The 23,055-nt window shown below is 40.2% G+C and overlaps 1 protein-coding gene across 15 annotated transcripts in view; it reads left to right on the top strand.

The window, feature by feature from the left end:
- SOX5 (SRY-box 5) overlaps positions 1 to 23,055 on the top strand; it is a 641,654-nt gene that overhangs the window by 477,134 nt on the left and 141,465 nt on the right. For 14 of the 15 annotated variants that reach the window (XM_017804823.1, XM_017804827.1, XM_017804821.1 and 11 more), the window contains 3 exons: positions 162 to 248; positions 14,371 to 14,543; positions 17,004 to 17,072. In XM_017804823.1, coding sequence (XP_017660312.1) covers positions 162 to 248; positions 14,371 to 14,543; positions 17,004 to 17,072 — 329 coding nt within the window. The remainder of the gene's footprint in view (positions 1 to 161; positions 249 to 14,370; positions 14,544 to 17,003; positions 17,073 to 23,055) is intronic. The other variant, XM_017804829.1, reaches the window with a different exon arrangement.

Genomic DNA, 23,055 nt, shown 5'->3' with positions numbered 1-23,055 from the left:
TTTCTCTTCCCTCCCCTCTTATCAGTTTGTTGATGAAGTCATTATGAACTGGGGCCCAGAATAGGGTTGGCCTTATTTTTAGCAGATAGACTTTTAATGAGTTCTATTGTGGAGACAGTCATGTTGATTTGCTTACATTTTTTTTCCCCCCCTTCACTCAGAAACTCCCAGTATTGAAAAGCTACTATCAAAGGACTGGAAAGACAAGCTTCTTGCCATGGGATCAGGGAACTTTGGAGAAATAAAAGGTAATACTGTTTCTGTGCTAAAGGAAATTGAGAATGAATATACAAATACCACTGGCTTTATGGAACTTTGTCTGCTCCTCTTCCCCTCCCCTTCAAACATGGTAATTTGGGGTTTAAATGAAATGTATGTACTCCCATCTGTGATAATATAAATCAGTGAAATGGTATATTGCCCCGAGTGAGCAAACTTACGTAAAGCTTTTGTTGCATATATCATTCTGTGTTATAAACGAAGACATCCTTTTGCTAGATTGGAAAAAAAAAGTCAAGTCATATATCAAACGTGTGGTATCAGAGTATAGCAGAGCTCAGCTTCTGAAATCTAAGGGTGATCAGAATTCCTTGTTAATTTTTAGACAGATTTTGATGATGTAGATTTCCTCTTTATTTTTTTGCATGTAGGAAAAAATAAAAAGAGCAAAGTTTGTGTAATGATACCTCTAGGTACTGAAATTAGCCAGTGCAGATTTTAAAAGACAGCGTACAACATCTGTGCACTAAAGCATGTTCTTTTAAAGCCGTACTCCAGAAGGAAAATGACAAAATTTGACCACTCTCCAGCAGCAGTAGCTTCTGCTTTGCCAAGATATTTCCCCATTTTATATATGTGAGGTCATTTTAGGGAACCTGTAGTTGTTTGTTTTCATGTAATTTAATATTTTCATAATTCCTCTGCAGTGCTTATGATGAGGAAGTGACTCAAAACACACGTGTCAAAAATTTTAAGTTTCCAGAGCAGCCATTGTCACTCTGAAAAGAAACAGTGACTCTGATTCTTCTCCCATTTGTATCGGTGTACATCTGGAGTAGCAAAATCCAAGCCAATGTTGTTTTGGAAATGTGAAAGTAGAATGAGATTAAAATTAAACCCTTCTTTTGTGTTTATAAACTGGATTTCATTTCTCTCCATTATTTTTGGTATGTTTGCATACTAATGTTGTCCCTGGTACAGAGATCCGCACTCAGGCAGGCTCCCAAGCCTCATGCCTGACAGATTTAGGGACCTCTTCTGCAAGAGGTGGGCAATATTTAGTTCAAGCATACAGCATGACGTGCTCCCAGAGGTTAATGTATTGGTGCATGTGCAAAGATAGTGTTATTTTAATTATATGTGCCTTCCAGCTTGTCACCGATAAGCCACCGGCTCAGTTTGCGCTAGTCCGCTGACTTACACAAGTAGGAAAATATGCCACTTGCTTCCCCTGGCTTCTCCCTGAGAGGCTGTAATTCAAAAATATATATTCATTACATATGTAGAATAACTTTATAACAGAATATAGTGCTCCAGCCCCTAGTAGGCTGAGATATTATTATAACAGAGGGCCAAACGCTGGATCTCTATTCCCACTCCGTTTGCGTAAAGCAACAGGTCACAAAGAGGAAGGGTGGCCACTGGGCTTACCTGCGAGTTCTGCTTTTTAAAAGCACGTTGTTTTAAAATAACATCATCGTTTTTGTGAACTGATGAACCTTTAAGGTGTTTCAGGCCCAGAGTACCAAGATGTCTTTCATACCCACTTTTGGTTGTGTGTTTCAGCAGTTCTTGCATGTTGTCTGGAGCCAGTCTTTAACTCTTGATACGCTGGAGCCTTTAGAAGGACTCCCAGTGGTTCTCCAATGCCTTTAGACTCAGTAAAGCTGCTCTTAAAAAGTTTTGTGCACTGAGAAGGCGGTCTGTTCCCAGTGCCTATGATCTTGTTCTGTTGGAGGGCAATCTTTTTTCTCCATTCCTCTCTCTCCTTTCCACAAGCTAAACTTGAAAGCGGCAGCAGCCAGCTATATGCTACCACGAGAGAAATTCAACAGTCCTTTCAGTCTTGCCCGAGGGGGAGGATGGGGAGCAACAGCACAGCCTCAAAGAAGAGTTTTCTTTGCTTTAGTTTTTGTTTTTTAGCTTCATATTTTGAGCACAAGTCGAGTTATTGTTCTGTAGCTCTGTTCAAAAGCCTCACATCTGAGGCTTTTTAGTGCAACTGTGGTTCTATGGTTGGGAGCATGGTTATTAGGTGTTTGGATCAGGTTTGGCAGTAAGCTGTGAAAACAGGCACTGGTTTATTTTTCCTACTGACTGCCGTGACAGTTGCAATTATTGTCCATTGTTCCTAGGTGGCTAGAAAGGAGGGAGGATACAATAGAGCATTGCCCTCTGGGGGTAAATGAATTTGACTTACAGGTTCTTGGGGGGTCAGGCAGGCTGATTATTTAGTGCCCAGGAATGCGGTTTTCATGGCACCGCCAACCATGAGCGGCCAACAAACAATGGCTCAGCTGTATTGCAGCTGTATTTAGTGAGGCAGCATGAAAGGTGTGCAAGTTGAGCTGCTTTATACTCACGTACGCGTGTACAAACACACATATATTATGCTAGAAAATGTTTTTTGCCCTTCTATAGGAACGTAGAGTTATTAAGTTTTCCAGTTGTGATTTTTTAATTAACTTCTCTCTGTATTTGGCCTGCCAGCTGCATTTTTTCCCTTCTCATGTCTCTATTAGTGATGTTTGGAAACCCCACAAAAGTAGTGTCTTATTATTAATACACCCTGGAATGTGGACAGCGCTAGAAGCTGTACTGCCCAACTGTCTTATGCATTGAATAGTTTTTTCCATTTAACTGTTCAAAATTTCATTGTGTTTTTCATTAGATCTGGGGGAGGTTTAGTACGTCATGTGCTAAAGTCTGAGCACTAGGCTACATATTGTTAATGCCCCAGTCTGTGTTATTACCATTGAGTTTTATTCTCTGGGAGAGATTAAAAGAAAGGGAGATGAAGAGGAAGGCTTTATTTTCTATTAGTGTGATTTCTTTTAAGTTAGAAGGCAGTAATATTTTATTAAAGATGGGGGAGTTGGTGAATGGCTGGAAGTCACCAGACTCCCACGTTTTGTATTCAGTTGTTCCTCTTAGTTGCTTTGTTACCTTCGGCAGCTACTTTAAGCCCCCCCTTTCGTTATCTGCATGCCGGTGCAACGGGAGAACCATCACTGAGTATCTGCAGAGATCCAGCTGCAAACTTCAAGATCACAGTTAGAAGGATCTATATATGTCCAGTTACTAATGGAAAAGGCAATGTGTTCTTTTAATCCAGGGCTTGACCAAAAGGTACTGCAAGGGAATAGTGTTAAAATGGGGCAAAATCTAGAACCTTTCGTATCCATAGAAATTGTAGCTCAAATGCCTCTGTTTGTTCAGGGAGATAGTCTGGGGCTAAATAAATAATACAAGTTTGGCATTAAAAATTTCTTAAGAAATTCTGCCTTGAAATCCCTGGGATTTTTACTCTGCTCAAAACAAGTCGCTCTATAGTAAAACCCACAAAACATGCCGTTAAATCAAAGTATTTTAAAGTAAAGCTGTAAAACTGTATATTGAATTGGGTAAAGCCTGTTCAAACTTACTTATATCCATCATATTCAAAAACAGGGCTCAAAAGGCCTCTGGATTATTCATGGATAATGCAGTTTATTGGATTCAGTGGAGCAGAGAGATCTTCAGGTCTCAAACCGATCATCTACAGGAAGGAAAATTATACCCCCTTTCTGCTGTCAGTGTAGCTGCCTGATAGCTGTGCCTTGCAGGGTGAAAGTGGCTGCTGTCCTCCAAAGCAGTGTTAACCAGCTGCAGCAGATGCAGCACGTGGGGTAGGCTGTCAATAGGGAAAGGTATAAAAAACATATTTCCACACTCTTGTCAGTGCCCATCCCTATATATGTAAAATTAACAGGAAGCTTCTCTTTCACTGGTGTTGGGTCTCCTCTGAGCAGCACAGAAACAGTGCTGACCCCTCAGGTGCATCCCGAGGTTCACAGCCTTGCTAACGCTGGTGTGGGTGAGACAGCTTTAGCCAAGATGAGAACTCTTAGTTTTTAAAACTTCCCCTGTGTGCACAAAGCCTTCCTGCTAATCTTGTCCATCTCTGGTTTATTGAGAGTTGTCAAGAAATAAGAATGCATATTTTATATGTTCTCCACTTAGCTAATTTTGAATAGGTATGTAGAACAAAAGGCTAAATAGACTTTTGTTTCCAATCTTTCTGAGTTGGTTTTCTGTTGAAGGGAAGGCATTGTTAACAGCGATTGCGCCTGAATCTCTCAAGAAAGACCGGGCAAGCCTGAACCTGATTTTTTTGTTGTTGTTTGAAAACCCTTTTCTATTGTGCAGGGTAGTTCCTAAACAACTCAGGTGAAGTGTTTTCTACACTTAACTGTGAAAGGGGTGGTCATTAGGTTAAACTCAGCTCTTCATTGTATCCACTTAAATCTAGGTGACTCCAAAGGCTGTGGTGGAGTAACCACAGATTTATGAGCGTCATTGAAAGCAAGATTAGCCTACCAATCCTGATCTTTAATTCAGGATAACACAGACATTTGTTTTGTGCGAGAAACTGTGTTCCAAGTTACATGAAGTGTCAGGTGTAGGTATTATATGGTGCTGTGTTTGATGTGTGATAGAGCTGTGTTTGCTGAAGACTCTCATTTTGCTTATGTGTTCAGAAGATGGGGCATGAGAGAGTACGCAGTGAACGGTTTTAGGACTGCCAATAATGGATAAAGAGAAATAATCCATTCAGCGATACTATAGCTCATCAGAGCCCATGAATTAAAGACATATGTTATGTAGATTCAATGTATGGATTAAAACGGATAATCTGGTAGGTGACACACAGAATCTTGAGATAAGTGGGCTATGCAGATTCGGTATATGGATTGCGACGGATAATTCCATTTAAGTAATGCTGGACAAGTTGAAGACAAGTAAGCTTCGGGTAGTGCTCAGGTTATGTGCAGTAATCCAGTGAGTGACACTTTGGATCACATAATCTGTAAACTGGAGACAAGGAAGCTGGGGTTTCTGCATTTAGATGTGGACAGGAGGAAGGAGGGGGAAGGGGAAAAAGATTATTCGTGGGGAATACACTGGGTTTAAACCTTTGACTAATGCGGCACAGATCCCCAGGAGATGTGTGAAAGCTGCACACATTCGTAGAGCTGTGTGAGTTTTGCATTTGCACACTGATGGTTCAGAAATGTTTGTGAAATTGTGTCAGATGTGGACATTTTACATGATTTTTTGTGGATAGTATTGTATGTGGAATGGGGAGAGAAGGACAGTGAGAGAGTCATAAGTGAGGGAGGTAAGATGTGTCGGGTTGTTGGCTTTTAACTGATAAATTCAGTATTTATTGCAACCTACTTAGTATCTTTTTCTCTGTATTTATTTTGGTGAGGGGTTTAATAGTAGCAAATTGCTTACAGTGAGCTTTAGTCCTTTGTTAATATTTCAGAAGTGCTGGGGTGTGGGGGAAACCTGCCCAGTGGCACACAGGGAATCCTAAGTTTTGAGAGGAAATTTGGCAGCTGCCGAAATAGCGGAGGTTGATCACAGTGCAATACGATACTCTCAGGCTGCAGAGAAGTAGCCAGTGCCAACTGAGCCACACCAACGCAGAACTTCTTTCAGGCCAAATGAAAGCCCAGGATGGAGATTGTGACTGGATGGAGCTGCTCCTATTTGACCCTAGAACGGGGGGTTATTTGTGGGTAGTATCTATGGAAGGAGGGTTGGAGGAAGCTTTTTTAAAGCGTCTAAAATGCAAAAAAAAAAAAAAGTGAATTTGTGGCAAAGAAGCAAGTTCAGGCTGCTCTGGATTTATATTTTTGTACGTAAAGGTACTTAATTTGACCAGAAAAAGTCAGGTTCTAATTAAGTCAAATACAACTTTTATTTTTAAGGAGTGATTATTGATAGAGAAAATAGAATAAAATTGAACTAATTAAAGTAGCAAAAGCCAATTACTTTATTTTGTTTGAACATATGGGGGCCAAACCACTATATTTAAAAATCATTCAGAGGGTTGTGCTTCTTTGTACTAAAATTACCTGAAAGATGTGCTGATAGAGCTGAATGTTGCTGAGCTACATCTACCAGTTTGTCAAAACAAAGCAAATACACACACACACTTTTTACTCTTTTTCCTGCTGCTGCATAAAATTCCAGCAGCAAATGCTATTTCTCCAGCCTAGTTCTAGCTTGTTGTCTAGACAGTAAAACAATGAATGACCTCTGAGAAGTAGCCTCAATACAAATGTTGTCTATTCCTTTTGTAACCTTGACAATAAGTTACTAACCTGGTTGAATACCAAGCTTTGTTTGCAGTCTACTGTACCAAAACTTTTTTCTGACAGCAAATAAAGAATACTCAGTGACAGCTTCTTTCCAGCATTGCGAAATAGCAGTGCGCTGGTTTGTTGTAGAGCAGACGGCTAAGCTTTTTGTCCCCACAGAGTATGAGTTCTTGAGGCTGGTAATGGCAAAAGATGGTAATTGTTCATAATTTGTTTTTATTCATTCTGCAGTCTTCCACTCAAACATAAAAGATTAAGACTGTCCGTCTGCTGATATAAATAACTTCCTCCTATCTTGCTGTTCTCAAAAGGATTTTTTTCTTGTCAAACAGAGAAGATTCATTACATAAATCTGTAGGTACAGACAAATCAATTTGAATTGTGCGCTTTTTCTTTCCTTGTTTCTTTTTCTGGTGGCTGTGGCTTGCCAAGTAAAGAGCAGTCAAAAAGTTTTCTTTTATTATGCTGACTTCCCATATCAATCAGATGAAGTAATTTAATTTAGCAAGGTGGGTAGTTGTAAGCGATGGCAGTCATTGTGTAGCAAAAGTTGGCTTAAATACTTAATGAAAAATGCCAGATTTCAGATGTTTATGTCCTGACAGCTCCGGGATTTACTGGCCTGAAAAGCTGTGTGCCAGTCCATAATAAAACACTTTCTGAAGTATTGATTAGGGAAGCATCAAGGGAGTTCGCACACGTGCACAGGCACAGACCCACATCCACCCACCAATACATACCAGCAAGTACATAATTTAAAGTATATACTCATTGCTTGGTCATAAACATTTGACATTTCTGTTCAAAGGCAGAGGAAAGAAGAGTTTAAATTCTGAACTTACCTCAGCCACTTGAGATCTCTTTATCAGACTATGTTTCCTGAAGGCAGGTAACATCAGCTCCCCATTGCCTCACAGACGCGACTCCAAGTGACGTGAGCCCCGTCCGTGTAGCGAGGGCAGGATGCTCCTCTTTGAATTTATGTTATAAATAGATTTTTTTTTTTTTTTTTTTTAGGGAGAGCATGATAAAGATTAGTTTGCTTTAAAGTAGAAGAAGGCTAGGTGACCTGTTTATTTTCCTTTCCTGGTTTCCTTACTGAGCAGGGTAATGTCGGGTTAGGATTTCTGATGCGGCAAGGTTAAAAGTGGGGTGGGGAGTAGAGAAAAAAATAGTTGACCATGGAATGAGGATACTCTGCAGAAAAGATACTGGAAGAAAACCCTCAACAAAAGATACTTATTTTATGGAGTGTTGATAATTTTATTTATTCCTTGGATTTCATACAGTTAGTGCTAGTAGGAGTTGAATTCTTCTGAGGACAGCTTAGTTAATAGGTTGTTCAGTTTGAAAAACCTCCTTAATTTTAGTATCAGAACTGTAGCATTCCCTAGCTTAAAAAACATACTGAAAAAAAACAGGAAATACTTGAAAGTGACTCAGTTTTTAGCTCATATATGGGTTATTGCTAAGTCCTTGTCACACTGTTGTTACATCAGAGTAAAGTTAAAGAAACTGTGCTGTGGCATGGTTCTGTTGCTTGGCAAGTTGGATGACATCAGTAATTGGTTCATTCATAAGGGTCCCTTTGGCTGGAACCCTACCTGGTATCCAACTGGGTCAAGCACAGACTTAATTATCTGTTTAACATGTATCCCTGTTAAAGTCAGTGGGGAAATTCTTGGTCTTACTGAAATAGTTCTGCTGGTGACTTCAGCGAGGCCAGCAATAAAACCTCTTACACCACATAAAGTTAAGAATGACTTCAGGCAAGTTACTAAAAACTTCATGCCTCAGTTTGCTCTTGAAAAAAGTCATGCATACCATTACCTGTCTACCTGCATGCAGTTTTTAAGAAGATCAATTAGATAATGCTTTGAAATTAAAAAATGCTCTGTATTGCGTGCTCTAATTATTATTATACATCTAAACATTATTCAAATACAGAGTACTTCAAAATATTCTTATTTCCATTTAATGTTTTTTTTTTTTTACCCTACAAAGCTTTGTAGATACAGGAGGATTTTTTTTTTCTTTTCTAACCACAGTTAATGATATGAACGTAATACAATATTATTGTGTCTCCCAGGCTTTGTACTTGAGCATTGTTTTCTTTGATTTTTCTTTGAAAGACAGATGCTGACAGTTCAAAAGCGATTTACGTAATTACCGTGATAGTAAACTGGCTCGGTGGATAAATTTCGCTGCCTGCATGGGTGTGCACACGAGCACCCCTGATTGATGCCATTCCTAGCGTTTAATGGGGACGTGTCAGAGGGATTGAGGAGAGCCTTGCCACGGCTCTGCCCTCGCGGGATGCGCTGGGTGCCGCGCGGCTGCGAGCGGATCCGTAGGCTGGCTGCGAGCAAACGTTCTCGTCGCTTGAGCATTTGCAGCAAAAAGCCTAAAATGTCTGTTAAAGAAAATATTGGCTTTCCTAATTTCTCATTTACATTCTCATTCTGTCTAATAAATTATAATAAAGTATTTACTGTTTTGATTGCAAAAGCGGTTTCTCTGCCTTTTTTTTTTTTGCTTTGGTTCTGTTTTGGGTGGATATGCCAAGGTTTCTCCTGTTCGTTTTCTCACTTTAAGTGTGTCATTTGGTCATATTGGTGTCTTCATTCTAATGTTTATTAAAATGTTACTGTCACTGCCAGTCTGAGACTGTGAATCAGAACTAAGAATGTGTAATAGTTTATTTCACATTTGAGTAAATTTCTTTTACTACTTAAACACTATTATGGGTAGTGTTGATCTGAGATGAAGTTTAGGTTTGGCGATACAGAATGCCACTAATTTGAGTCTTCTTTTTTTGCCATCTGCTGTGGGTGTTGCATCCACAAACATGTTTTTTTTTTCTTTCCGAATATCTCTTCGTGGTGGTAGAGAATAGTCTGATGCATCTGGAGAGCATCTTTTCTTGGGCCTTTCACTGTATCAACCTGCAGTGTATACTTTGATGCTCTCTTGCCTGACTTGTTTTGATCAGTTGTAAAAAATCCACGTTTTAGCATTGTGGTGATAGAGTACAGAGAGAACAGTATGAGCACCTACAGCAATCTCCTGAAAGGCAGGTGGCCTGGTGGTTAAAAGCTTTGTCAAACATAAAATGTACAATATCTATTTGTTGTGGATCAGACGGTAATTAAGAGTAATTTTTGAGGCAGTCATTGATGTAAGCCACTCTACTTTTACTCCTCGCTCAATACCTGTGTGAAGTGGTCTAGCTTGCTGTCAAGTTGTACACTGCAATAATGGACACTTGTTTTTTTTTTTTTCTTCCTCCCAGCCACACTGGAAGGCTGGAGTGAGAGCACTGCAACTGTGTGGATAGTGCACGTAGAGTACAGGCCAGCTCCAGAACCATTCCCAACTCTGTCCTCCTTGGAGCAGCTCCAAGTGAGTTTAGTAACAAAGTGACTGAAGGTAGCTGCAGGGGCTGGGGGTTTGCACCACCTTCCGAGTTCTAGCAGTGCTAGCAGCCGTGGGGATAGTTCATTAATTCCTGAGTAGCATAATTTAAAAAACTGTTGGTTTTGTTACTTTAAATACTGACATGTTTTGCCCTGTAAGCTACAGAATTCTTAAAATGGAAATCCCATAGCTGCCAAGACACTTCACACCATGATACAGGTTTAGATCTCATGCAGGTTAACGGAGAGAAAATAGTGAGGATAGGACAGAAGTCCACCATCCTTGCTTGCCCACAATCTACAGCACCTAGAAAAGGATACAAAAATGGCAACTTTCACTCTCAACTCTGCAGTGCATTTTAATGCACCAGGAATAATTCCTATCACTGACTGTACTTAAGTGGTGACTCCACCAATGCCCTCACCCATTTAATAAATCACAGTGAACATCCTTTGGCCTTCCTATGATACACAAACACTGCCACTCATAAATGCTCAATGGTAGTGGCACCTGTGAAATGACAGTTTTGTTGGCCATTTTCATGAAAGTAATTATAGAAAAAATGTGCTAGGTAATAGGAGTGACATAAAAATTACCAAACTGAAACTAAACACGAACACTTCATTATTACAGTCTCGTTCAAGTACTTTTTCTTCTTTTTCATTTTCACACTTTTATAGGTCATCAGTTATCTGCAAGAAACTTCCAAACTCTCTGTGATTCATTGTCAGTGGGGCTTATATAGATACGTGGGTAAGGCACAGGGAAATCTACCCCAAAACTCAGCATCTCCCAGTAGACCCACACATCTGATCTCTCTTACCTCTGGTTTTGTGCAGGTCACTTGAGAGTATGGCTATCCAAGTACTTATTTTGCAAGGAATTATTACCTTAAAGAGTTGAAATTATCACTAAGTACTATTCCAGTTACTGGAAGGATGACTTAGTCACATGAAAATAAAGTACCTACTAAGCCATGTTTTCCAGAAAGTATTCTCCAGCAGGAGATTTTTTTAAAACGTTGATGCTGATAAATTTTCCCTTTTGGTATATTAGCAAACTGAAATTGCCCAAGAAATACAATGCAAGAAGTCTGCCTTTTGTCAGACTACTTCCACTCCAGTGTATGCACCAAAGGAATTATGTGTTGTACTTACTGAGCACCTCCTTTGGGCATCTCAAATTTTCTTTTAAAACTAAGTAATAATGAAGAGACGGAGTTGGTGGGTTTGTCACCAGCTGCAAGGCTGCAATGTGCCTGTGACTGTAGTGCCTGCATTGGCACTTCATTGCACTGCCTGCTTGCTCTTAATTTGTAGAATCGTAGTTTGGGTTGGAAGGGACCTTTAGGGGTCATCAAGTCCAACTGCCCTGCTTTGAGCAGGGACACGTTTCATTAGAGCAGGTTCAAAGCCCTGTCCAACCCAACCTTGAACATTTCCAGGGATCGGACATCCAGCACCTCTCTGGGCAGTCAGTTCCAGTGTTTCACCACCCTCATTGTAAAAAATTTCTTCCTTATATCTAATCTAAATTGACCCTCTTTTAATTTAAAACCATTACCCTTTGTCCTGTTGCAACAGGCCCTGCTAAAAAGTTTGTCCCCATCTTTATAAGCCCCTTTAGGTACTGGAAGGCTGCTTTAGGTGTCCCTGGAGCCTTTTCCGGGCTGACCAGCTCCAACTCTCTCAGCCTTTCCTCATAAGAGCAGTGCTCCAGCCCCCTGATCATCTTCATGGCCTCCTCTGTACCTCCTCCAACAACCTCCAGCAGGTCCATGTCTTTCCTGTGCTGAAGATCCCGGAGATGGATGCAGTACTTCATCCAGACTTTCTTCTTATTCTTGCAATTCAGTAAAGCTGCATTTTTCCAGAGGGAAGAAGTTATTTTGCTGCTCTGTAGGCCAGTGGGATTAAAGGAGCAGCACAGTAGGTGGATGGCCCCGTGGTTGTTCCATGTTCAGTGTCATGGTCAGGGCAGTGGCACCCGGAGTGTTCTGCTCCCTCTCGGGAAGCGCAGCCGGAGCCTTGATGCACAGGGCTGGGTATCAACGTGGCTTTTTTCTGCCTCTTTTGGTAACTAACTCTGTGACCCCTTTGTCTGTCAGTTTGCACATATGGAAACATTTTTCCCCCCTTTCAGAGGTGTGGTGGGGATTAATTTAACTTTACAAAGTGCTTTTTGATTCCCAACTGAAAGCTACTGTAGGAGCTCAAAATACACCGATGAACCGGTCCTGGCTGAAGATCTTTGATGTGTGTCAGTGTATTTGTTGAACAGTTTATTTGACAGTGATTTCTTTCTGCTTACCCTAACTTGAGGACTGAGCCAATGTTGTGTTCCTTCTCTCTCTAGATCCTTCTTCCTCTCTCTCTCTCTCTCATGCACTCACCCACCCCTCAGCGAAAGTTTGGAATAAAGTATCTGCTGAATAAGGAAATAAAAAATATTTAGTTTTCAGATGTTCCAGTTATACTGGCAGTATCAGTGTACTGAAAAGTCTTCCTTAGAGTAAACTCACATGTTAGCCATGGACAGGACGAGGCAGGGACTGCCTTCTAGAACAATTCTTCTATTCCACTTGGAAACACTGTACCTTTTTTCCTCTGGAAAAAGAAATAAAGGGTGGAAGAGTGGCAGTAGAAATGTCTGATTAATTCCGTGACCAAGTAGCAAATGCATTAGCTGTTCTCTGTCTCCAATGCTGGAAATAAAAATCATAGTTAGAAGTGTTTTCTTCAGCAGTGTTAGTGTTTTAGCACTGGCTTCTATTCTTTCTCACAGCTTTTAACAGAGCAGGTTTAAAGTCCTACGGTTTCTGTTTCAGTGTGTTTCTCAAGTTTCCAGCTTGTACCACAGTTTTTTTGGAGACTATATCTGAGAATATTCTGCTGTAGTTCTTTGTTATGTGGTGAGAATATTTTCACAGAAATTTCTAGCATCTTAATAAAAAATTAATGTAGTTGCATTTCCTTTATATGAAGATGTTGATTCTTTTTGGTTTTCCACTTCTGTATGGCTGTCTACAAATGTATTTCAGGGCTTGGACTTGGCTAACGTAGCAAATGGGATATTGCTTGGGAGCACAGGGTTGAAATTAAGTGAAAGTAAATTAAGCTAACTATCAAGCAAAGAGCCCTCCCAGTGACACCTCTAAGGCTGTGGCACAGTCTTCCAAAGCAAGCATTGGATGATTCACCATTTCAGACATTTCAATCCAATCTAGAAAGCTGTAGTAAATACATTGTAGGGAACATTCCTGCACTGGCAGGGGGGTAGACTAAATGAGCTATTACCAGTAGCTCTTTTCCATGTCTGACTGATAGTTGGCTAGGAACATGTTTAGTATAGTCGCCAATTTTTCTCCTTTTTTTTTTTTTTTTCATTTGGAGAGCACTGGTGACATTGGCAGAAGAATGCTTCCTGTGTTTGAAGAGAGGTTTGCGTGGCAGGGTTGTCCCAAAAGCTGGCTATTTTCAGAGGAGGCATTGACATTGATAGCCTTAATCCGTTCCTAAAGGTTTTTAGAAAGGGTTTCATAGGATCTGACTCATGTGAGAGGGTGTGGTGGTATTGGGGATATCTGTGGATTAGCTGCTACACATATTTTCAGGTCTTTTAAATTCAAAGTCAAATGATCCTGCATATATTAATAGAGCCTTTTTTTTTTCTTTTTTGTAGTGTATGATTCATAGCTTTTGATTTTTCCTGGAATTTTTTGCTTCCCTTGCCTTATAACCACTGTCCTTCTGGGTAGACGAAGCATTTTTACGAAATGGTTATGAAAGTGAGGTAGTGGGTTCCTCTGTCAGTGTCTGCTGAACTCTCCCATAAGAAACAACTCATGACAGTACAAATGAGAGTGACGGCCACTCGCGTTTGACTCAGGTTTTCAGATATGTTTATACAAGACATTTTCTTTTAAAAATACACATTGGTGGCAGTAACAGTGATAGTAGTTATTGGTAATTTAAATACTATATCATTTCATCCTAATCAGGGCAGCTGTAGATGATATAGCAACATCCTGACAGCTGTTGTGCACTGGTAGCAGTGAGAAGGCTGTGGGGAGCCTCAAGAGATACCCAGGAGACTTCTCTCCTTTTCTTTGGTTACAGAGGGATGTTAATACACGCCTTACACCAGTGCTTTGACACCTACAGAAGCTGTATCTCTGTCAGAAATTTCTGGCAAAAATATAATTGTCTTTCAAAACTGGAAGTGTTGATTTTGATCCACAGGAAACGTAAACAGTGTTTAAAACTTGAAACTCTTTCAAAACAGGCAGTGTTTTTTCCCCTTATTAATCCGATAAAAGGGCAATGGAAAAATAGATGAAAGGACAAGGAAACACTGAAGGGGGACACCAGATCAAAGCCTGTATACAGAATTATCCTTCATTGCTCATTTTCCTGTAGAGAAACAGGTCTTAGTGTGCAGTATATTGCAATATGCTGCTGCTCTTTTGTTCTGCTGAAACTTTGCTTACAGTAAAGCTGCAAAATAAAAACCTGGCTGGCTCTAAATTTCCTCTCTTCTTTCTACCTTTTTTTTTTTTCCCCCCCCACCATATGATGCCCAGGGACTCCAGAAAGCCTCGCTGAGAAAGAAAGGCAGCTCATGGGTATGATCAATCAGCTGACCAGTTTGCGAGAACAGCTGCTAGCAGCTCATGATGAACAGAAGAAGCTGGCTGCATCACAGATCGAGAAACAACGCCAGCAAATGGAGCTGGCTAAGCAGCAACAGGAACAGGTGAGTGATTATTACAGTGGCTTTCAGCTTAAATAATTTTCTTGGAGGATTTTCCAGTAGTTTATGTTTCAGGCATCGTACTCTAAAATTTGCTCTGCGCCCCAAATTTTTTTTTTCAATTTGTTTTCCTAGGTGAAAAAGTTTGAACAATAGCAAAAGAATGATTTAATCTGAAATATGTAAAGCGATATTCTTTGTTGTAGAAACCTTACACACCTTATGAACCTTCCATTTTGGAGGTATTTTCTTCCAATACTGGTTTGTTGGGTTTGTTTGGTTTTTTTAACTAAGTGTAAACAAGCAAGTAAATTCAGTCCTCCTGAATAATCTTCCAATCCTGCTTGAATTCAGTAATACTGAATAGGTATAAAAGGAACAAAGTACAGCACTTGCATTGTAATGTGAGAAATGAAAAGGTTGGTTTTGCCAACTGTGGAAAGAAGCAGGGAAGAATATAAAGTCAGTGAACAAGTGTGACTTTTTTTCTTGTACACTTGAGAGTCTTGATTTTCAGCTCTTGCAAATGTGCCCTTTCCTGCAAATGCAAACACGTTTTCACATATGAGTAGTTCCAGTGAGCATACATGGACATAGGACATTTTAGACAAGAACATAACTTATCTAACAGGTTTAACAGAAACAAATGTCTATTTTTGTACCTGAACATGAGCAAAGAATACTTAGACATCTGGTTTAAAATTTTATCAGCAGTCCATGTTGATACTTCTTATCTGAGAGTATTTTGTTCTGCATGACCATTTATTACAGCTTGGAATAAAACTTGAGTTTATATCATAGAATTGCAACTATGTGAATTTTATGAAACTCACAGAATTCTTTGGAATCTGTCATAGTTGTCATGCTTCAGTGCTGGTATTTTACCAAGCAAGTCTTAAGATTCTAGACCACTGCTGATACCTTCAGACACTTAAGCCTTGGTTGTCCCAATTTTTAATTATTTAAAAACTTCATCTTAAACAATGTGCATTTTGGCCTCATGCCTGAAATCCCACATAGGGAGAACAGAAGTGGCTTACCTATTAAACCAGAGAATTTATATCATGCTGTTGTTTACATGGTAAAGATAGATGAAGGTGCAAGTGTGGAATTGGCAAGACTCCGTCCGTAGGGGACATCCCAAATGAGCTGTTTTCTTTGCCCTACCTTTTAAAATCATTACTGCTACAGGAAGGCTGAATGGCTTGAAAGCGAAAAAGAAAATGGAGAGAATGGAAAAGCCAGTAAGAAATCCTGCAGTGTTATTGTTAGGATAACTAGGATTTATTTTAACTGAAGAAATGATAGATAATTCTGTATTGTATAGAAATTAAAATAACCAGACTTTGAAAAAAATGTATTGATGAAAATTATTTTGATTGCTTAAAGAAAAGTTCCAGAAGGGGAACATTTATTTAATCTTTTAGATGTGGAGTTAACTATGAGTGAGTGTTTCTTATGCTAATAGTCTAATAATAGAAGTAAAAGAAAATACCTGAGGGGAAGAATGCACAAAATTCCTCCCAGTAAGTATGTATAAGTTCCCAACTGACCCTGATATGTGTACACATACCACAGGGGAAGAGCAATGCTCCTTCTAATGTTCATACTGCTGCACGAGCTGTTCATGAGAGCAGAGCTTTTGTGATGACTCCGATGAAAGTTTTTAAATTTGCTCTTGAAGCTTGAAGTATATAATGGTTTATCTCTGTTCAGCCTTTAGAACTCTAATTTGGTTCTGCTACTGTCTGCTTTTTTCCTTCACTGTGTATAAAATCTGTCCACAGTAGGATTCCCAATCATTTAGTCAACAGAGAGGGAGAGTGGAAGTCCTTATGGCAATGTGAGAGGAGGCTTAGGACAACTCCATCAGCTTCCATAAACCAGTTGCAGTGTTGAGCTGTATGGCCTTGCACTGCCCCCTTAGTTCCTTGCAGTTGATACACACATGGAAGAGTCAGTCATTTTCCCAAACTCAGTTCCAGTCTCTTTGTGCCTGTTTCTGCATCAAAAAAATACATACACTAATACCTTCCTCCAGGGTGTCAGATTTACATTTTTTTTTAAAATTTTTGAAAAAGTGGTGCCAAACAGAAGGATATTACGGGCCATCATAATTTTTTTGGCCTTTTCTGCCTTCTCCTGCTATTTTCCAGTTGCTCTACCAGTAGTGTTCGTCCTCCTGGTGAATTTTAGCAGTGCCATTTCAGACAGATTTTTGCATCAATCCTTCTCTTGATATCCAGCACAACATTTTCCATAGGATCCCCTTTCACACTAGTATTAGCTGTGAATTGCTCCTGAATATATGCCCCTTGCTTCAGCAACAGTCCAGGCTGTACTTGAATGTTTCTTAGCCTAATAGAGAGGTTTAAAGAACCAAGCAGGGTGGAAGTTTCCTATGGACTGACTCCAGGAATGGTGATACACATCTCATGTTTCCTCTGTGCAATTTCTCCACAGATTGCAAGACAACAGCAGCAGCTCCTGCAGCAGCAACACAAAATTAACCTTCTTCAGCAACAGATCCAGGTCAGAGATGCGTCTCCTCCCATGCCCCTGCAATCTCTCTTTTCTCCTTTCTGTTTCCCTATGCTTTCCCTCAGGCATTATTGCCTTAGTTTCTTTAAGAATCTCTGCAGATGGCTTACATCTTATTTATGGAAACAATTGAGGATTTTACCTGTCATTAATCAATAAAGGTCAGTTTCTGGAAGGTCTTGTATGATAAACACAGTTCCTATAGGATCAGGAGCCAGATATGAGAGGAGCTGGTCATGCAAACAAGGATTAGGAAGACCAAGTCCTCTTTTCATCAGGAGTGGCAAAAATGTTGCCAGAAAGAGATGGTTTGGAATTGTTGTCCTACAACTCTTGTTTTTGAGGTTTTGCTGAAGCAGTTCTCAGTAATAGAGTGTACCTCCTTCCCTCTGCCCCAGGTGCTGGAAGTCTGGAAAATTTGAACATTTGGGGCAAATTATTGTCTGAATGAGAAGCTGGTCAAAAGGTTGGTTAGATTCAGGAGAGCAACTGTGTAGGTTCTACGTATCTACGGGTTTATTCCCTGTGGTAGAAAAAGTTGTTAACCCAGCATAACCAGTAAAATTTATTTAGCCTCTTTCTTCCTTAATTTATTCACAAGTTTCTTTTGATGCCATTGACTGTATTTCATTACTTTTCTTCCACGTGCATATGTGCATACTCCTGTTTTGGGAACAATGCAAATCAGTTTGCCTGTGAAGGTTTTCATAGAATAACAAAGGAGGAGTTTGACATCTTACAGATATCTAGGATCATGGTGAAATCTCTGGCTGTTTAAGTATGCAGTTATGTGTAGAGCATTGCAAGTCACTGTGGAAGTGGATACTACGTTCTCCTTATTCAGTAAAAACAGGATTTTCCTTCCAAAGCTTCTCTTTTGTATTTCAGAATTAACTGCCTAAAATTATCAACCATAACTGTAACCCATCTAAGAAAACCTAATTCCAGCAACATCAGAGGAGTTGTATGGCTTCACACTAGAAGAAAACTGGGCTCTATCATTTCAAAGCATATTCTGTCAAGTATCAGGACTTGTATAACTATGAAAAACTTCTGGGGAATGTCCACCCCTCTGTTACAGGGCAGCTTCTGTACAAGATGCGCTTTGCTGAAAATAATTTTGAGATTGCTAAGGCCTCGTTTGGCCTTGACCTCTGTACTGTTTTTATTCTTCTTCAGTTTGTGTGTGGGAGGGATTTTTCTTTATTGCTGCATCTTTAATAAAACTTTAAAAGAAAAACAATAGCGGAACCACTACAATAGAATGGAAAATATTTACGTTTTTAGCGTTTAGCTATGGCAGTGAGAGAGGAAGTTGTTTTATAAGCAGTGAATAAAAATAAATTGAAGTAACATAATTTGACCCCAACCCTTTTAAGTTTAAAGGCCTTGTAGATAAGAATGAAGTATGTCGTTTTTAGGGTAGTGGAGAACACTGGTTATTGATAATGAGATATAGAGCCTTTCATCTCTTGATCCCTGGTCCAAGTTTGACCTGTGCTAGTAGTAAATGAAAGTCAGCTAGCTACCATCTGATACAAGCTGCAAGCCTAAGAAATGATTTGGAGGTCTGTCTCAAGGGATTTCAGATGAAATACTGACCCTGCTGAGGTCAGAATTTCACCGTCAGGGTCCACTTCACACAAACCCCATCAGATTTGGGGCACCCTCCTTTTGGATGGTCAGACGATAAAGGTCAAGAGTTAAACAGGCAGAGAGACAATCCTGTCCTCTCATTCCCACAGAGGTGATCTGTTTGTAGTGAGATTTTGATTATACTGGGCAAGCAGTCTGGACAGTTCCGTGCCTGTATGATCCTGAAGTCTCATGAACCATGGTTGCAGTCCAGTAACTGTGAAGTCACTGATAGGAAAAAACCCGTTTTAAAATAAAAAAAATCCTTGTTGACAGTGAATACAAAGCAAAACATTTCTCCTCAGTTACTTGACTGTTAGAGAAGAAACAATTCTTGAAGAAATCTTCCTTTGTATGTAAATGAAAACAATGAAGTCACCCTAACTTACCTGTGTTTAAAATGGTCAGTGAGTTTATAATCAGGTTATGGTAGGTGGAACAAAATTGTGACATGAATGTAGATGTGAGTTCAGCTTTTCTGACCTTGCCCTAATTAATCTAACAGGCTCCTGTCACATTGGCCTGAAGTTTTTAAATAGCATTAGATTTATTGACAGGGAAATATTCTTGTAAAGTCTGGATAACTGTTTGACTTACGTGCAATTGAATGATTAGGCTGCAGTTATGAACACAACCTATTTGTGACAAAGGAATCGTTTTACTTGAGCCAATTTTTTCTAAGCTTGCAAGAGTTGCCATAATTCCAGATAAATTATTACACTAAAAAAGGCTTTTGAAATATTGTATTGAAAACATAATACCCTAAGGTTAAAAAAAAAAAGAACAACCTGACTGACCCCATGATTTATGAGTCCTTTCTCTAAGTATGCTAACTTGGAAACGGTTCCCTCTCTCCTTACCCCATCACACAATCACTGATACACACACAATCCATAACCAGGGAGAGACTGCAATGTCTCTCTCCTCCTTAGAGGACTGAAAATGCTGAGTGTAACTACAGCTCAGTTAAACTAACCACGTCTGTGATGCTGAAGAAAGATGCTTTAGTTCCTTGAGCTTAAAAAAATACACCTGGCATGTGAGTCTCTAAATGACATTATGTCTTTTTCAAGTCTCTCTCTTCTGAATTAGCTGGAAGGAGGTGCCACTAACACAGAAGACAAGCAGTTTTTCTCTGTGCAGAGAGTTGAGTAAAGCTATAATGCTAAACTGGAGAAAAGTTGCAGATCAGATTAAATATGACTGTATGACCTCAAAATGCTAAAATGTGATCTAGGTGGGATTTTGTGTTTTGGCAAATGTTTATAATCTTTTTTTCTGCTTTTCAGGATGTTCTAGACCTAATTTTTGAAGAGGTTTGAGTTTCTCTGAATCATTAACTAAACCTCCCGCCATCTGATTTTATGCCGCTTTGGAATGCATCCTCCCATGCCCACTGCTTTCTAAAGGTTCTATTAACCTTTGTGTGTGTGTGTGTTGGAAAGGTTTTCACTTTAACAGTTTCTGCCTGCTGAATATTTGGGGTCTTCTTCCCTGCACACCTCGGTCTTGTTATTTTACCGGAAATGAAACTGGAATGCGTGTTTTGTCTACTCTTGTGCACCAGCAGCCCCAAAAGATCTCAGGCTGTTTCAGAACAACTCTGTAGTGATCTGCAGCTGTAGAACAGGCTGAGGAAAGAGTGTGCAAACACCAAGTACAACTCAGAAAGTTCGTGGGCTTACTCTGGTTCTGTCCTTCAGGACCCCAGGAGAACTCTCCTGGTGACCTCCTCGTCTCTTGTCAGGCCACAATGTACTTCCTGGTGCCCTTGCTCTAGAACATGGTGAAATCTGGGGCTCTGTAGCTGTCACATCCTAGGGGCAGAGGGGGGAAAGAAATTTGAAAGGCTGGATGGTCCTTTCTCATGATGCTGAGCTCTAGTCCCCAGGACAGGCAATGGGTGTGCGTCGTATTCTGCTTTGAAGGGGGTGTCTGAGACACAAAGTTTTGAGGGGTCGTGCAGTTCACTCCTTGCACTTGCTCAAAGAAAAAGTCTAGCCCAGGATGATGATTGAATAGTTTGCTTTGAAGCTCAGTGACGAATGTCACTTTAATTGAACTATATTTAAAATGAAATATGGTTGTTAAAATTCATAAAGCAATTCATATTCAGTAGGGCACTGTTGATAAAATAGGTCAACCTTGCAGCCGAAATTGTGATAAAACTGATGCTGCTAATCTCACAATTTTGTAGAAAGCCTGACAATGTTTTATGTTTTTCCCTCAAGCCCCAGCTCTTGGAGTCATGTGATGACAAAAATGCCAGCTTTCATTTCTTCAAAATGTAAACTTCCAGCTCTCATATTTCCAGGCAAAATCTGAAACCATGAGCACTACAAGTTCCAAAATTAGAAGGCAAACAAAACGGAGGCCAAATGCTGTTTTTTAAACTGTTCTGATTTTTAGTCAAAATTTTTTTTGGAGAGCCCAGCTCAAGATCTTGAAACACTTCAGGTTGCCAATAATGTAAAACTAAATCTCAAAGCAGCAGCAAGCAACACTGCTTTACAGTGTCTCTAACATTTGGGCCACAGTTCTGTTTTACTTTCTAGTTTAATACTGCCAGTACTTCTGTACTTTAGTACTGCAAGTTACGAGTTTGTTTTCTTTTCTGAGTGACATACTTAGCTCAAGAACCAAGTGCTGTCTGAAACTCGAGGGCAATTCCTGCCAGACAGCAACCATTTCATGACTCTGTGTGTTTTAGTAGAGGGTTTTCATTTTCCTTCAGAGCTAGAGACATTCAGCAGATGTTCTGATAGGACACCTTCTTAGTAAGAAAGTTTGGACCACTGAAGAATGAGAAGATCCAGACTAAATTCTGATGCAAAGCTGGGAAGAGTGCCACTGGCCCACTCTGCCTTCCAGGTGGGATGTCACTTCTGCCTGGCTCCTGGCAGGTGTGCTGGCTCCTAGGCAGAAAGCTCACTGTGACCTTGATGGCCTCAAGCTTTGCAGACCCTCAGCAGCTTGTCTGGCAGGGAGTGTGGGCACCATGGCCCGCCTGACTTTGTGCCCCTTTGGGCTGCAAGGTTCCTGGCTTTCCTGAATCCCTCAGCGGCACTGGGTGTCCTCCCAGCTCCAAATAAGGCTTTCCTTTGTGAGTCTGGATCCAGATTTCCATCCTCCCACCCGCTGTCAGCTGGCTGGGTCCCTTTCCCCATGAGTTGTGTTGGTAGATGGAGAGAGGTCTGGCTGTGGTAATATGTTCCCAAATCAGAATATTCCCATTCTCATTACCTTCTGAGGTTTAAGATGTTGTTCCAATTTGGAATGTAATAAAATCTTGAACACTTGGAATTTCCTGCAGGATGGTTAGTCCATTTTGCAGCCAGATCTGTTTTTCAAAACCTAGCTAAATTTTTGGGGAGGAAAAAAGGATTTGGTTTCTGAGTTACACAGAAGTTGAGAAAAATATTTCTTAAGCTTAACATGCAAAGTTTTGAAATGACACAGTTGTTATTGTCAAAACTTTCCAAGCACCAGGAGGTTCTGAATTGATTCCAGTCTTCCAAAATACTGATAGAGACCTGCTTCCAGAGTGCTTCAAATATCATAATTTACCCACGCAGTTATCTATGGGTATAATTTTTGTTGTTGTTTAGATTTGGTTTTGCTTTTGAACTCCTCAGGTGGGCAGTCATTTGTTTATCCAGAAGTGGCTGAATGTTGTTCAGGCCTGTTTGTGTTCTCTTTGTTTTGTTGTAAAAAATACTAGTTTCTGTCTCTTGTTGTGAGAAGGCATTAATTCACTGTACATAAAGAAATATGAAGATTTGTTCCCTGCCCCAACAAGTTTGCACTCTGAAGTTATACTTCCAGCTCTGCTCATCCTTTTATTTTCTGTCTCCTGCTGGAAAGCAAAGTCCAGCAGGCCCCTATGTGAGCTAAATACTTGGAATACTTTGGGCCTACAATAAGGAGAGTAGAGATCCTTACTCTTTGCCATTAGAGTCTCCTCAGTGTAGCCACAAGGACTTGTGACATTTCTTTCCTGGTCCCCAGCTTCTTGTGTGCCTGTAACCTGGAGTTCTCTAGGAGGCTTTAAAGGGCTAGAGATGAAGAGTCCTTCACTCGAGATACAAAAGAGAGCAACCACTACACAAGGGCTTGGTCACAGATTTAGTAATGTCTGTTGCTTCTATATTGCCATTTTCCCAGGGAATTCTGATTTTCTGAGGAGTCAGTGGCAGCAGAGCAGTGCTTCGTGGTGCTACAACCCCTTTGCAAGCCATTGCACAGCAGAGCAGTATTAGTTTTTTGGTAATTAGAGTCCTCTTTGCATATCAGAGAGAGGTGAGGACAAAAGGTTTCCTTGGTAAGACAATAAAGCTGT

Source organism: Lepidothrix coronata, unplaced genomic scaffold (assembly GCF_001604755.1).
Source record: "Lepidothrix coronata isolate B3197 unplaced genomic scaffold, Lepidothrix_coronata-1.0 Scaffold10, whole genome shotgun sequence".
In the NCBI taxonomy this organism is placed as follows: Eukaryota; Metazoa; Chordata; class Aves; order Passeriformes; family Pipridae; genus Lepidothrix; species Lepidothrix coronata.
The sequence above is the reverse complement of the archived record's forward strand: the minus strand, read 5'-3'. Positions and strand labels throughout refer to the sequence as shown.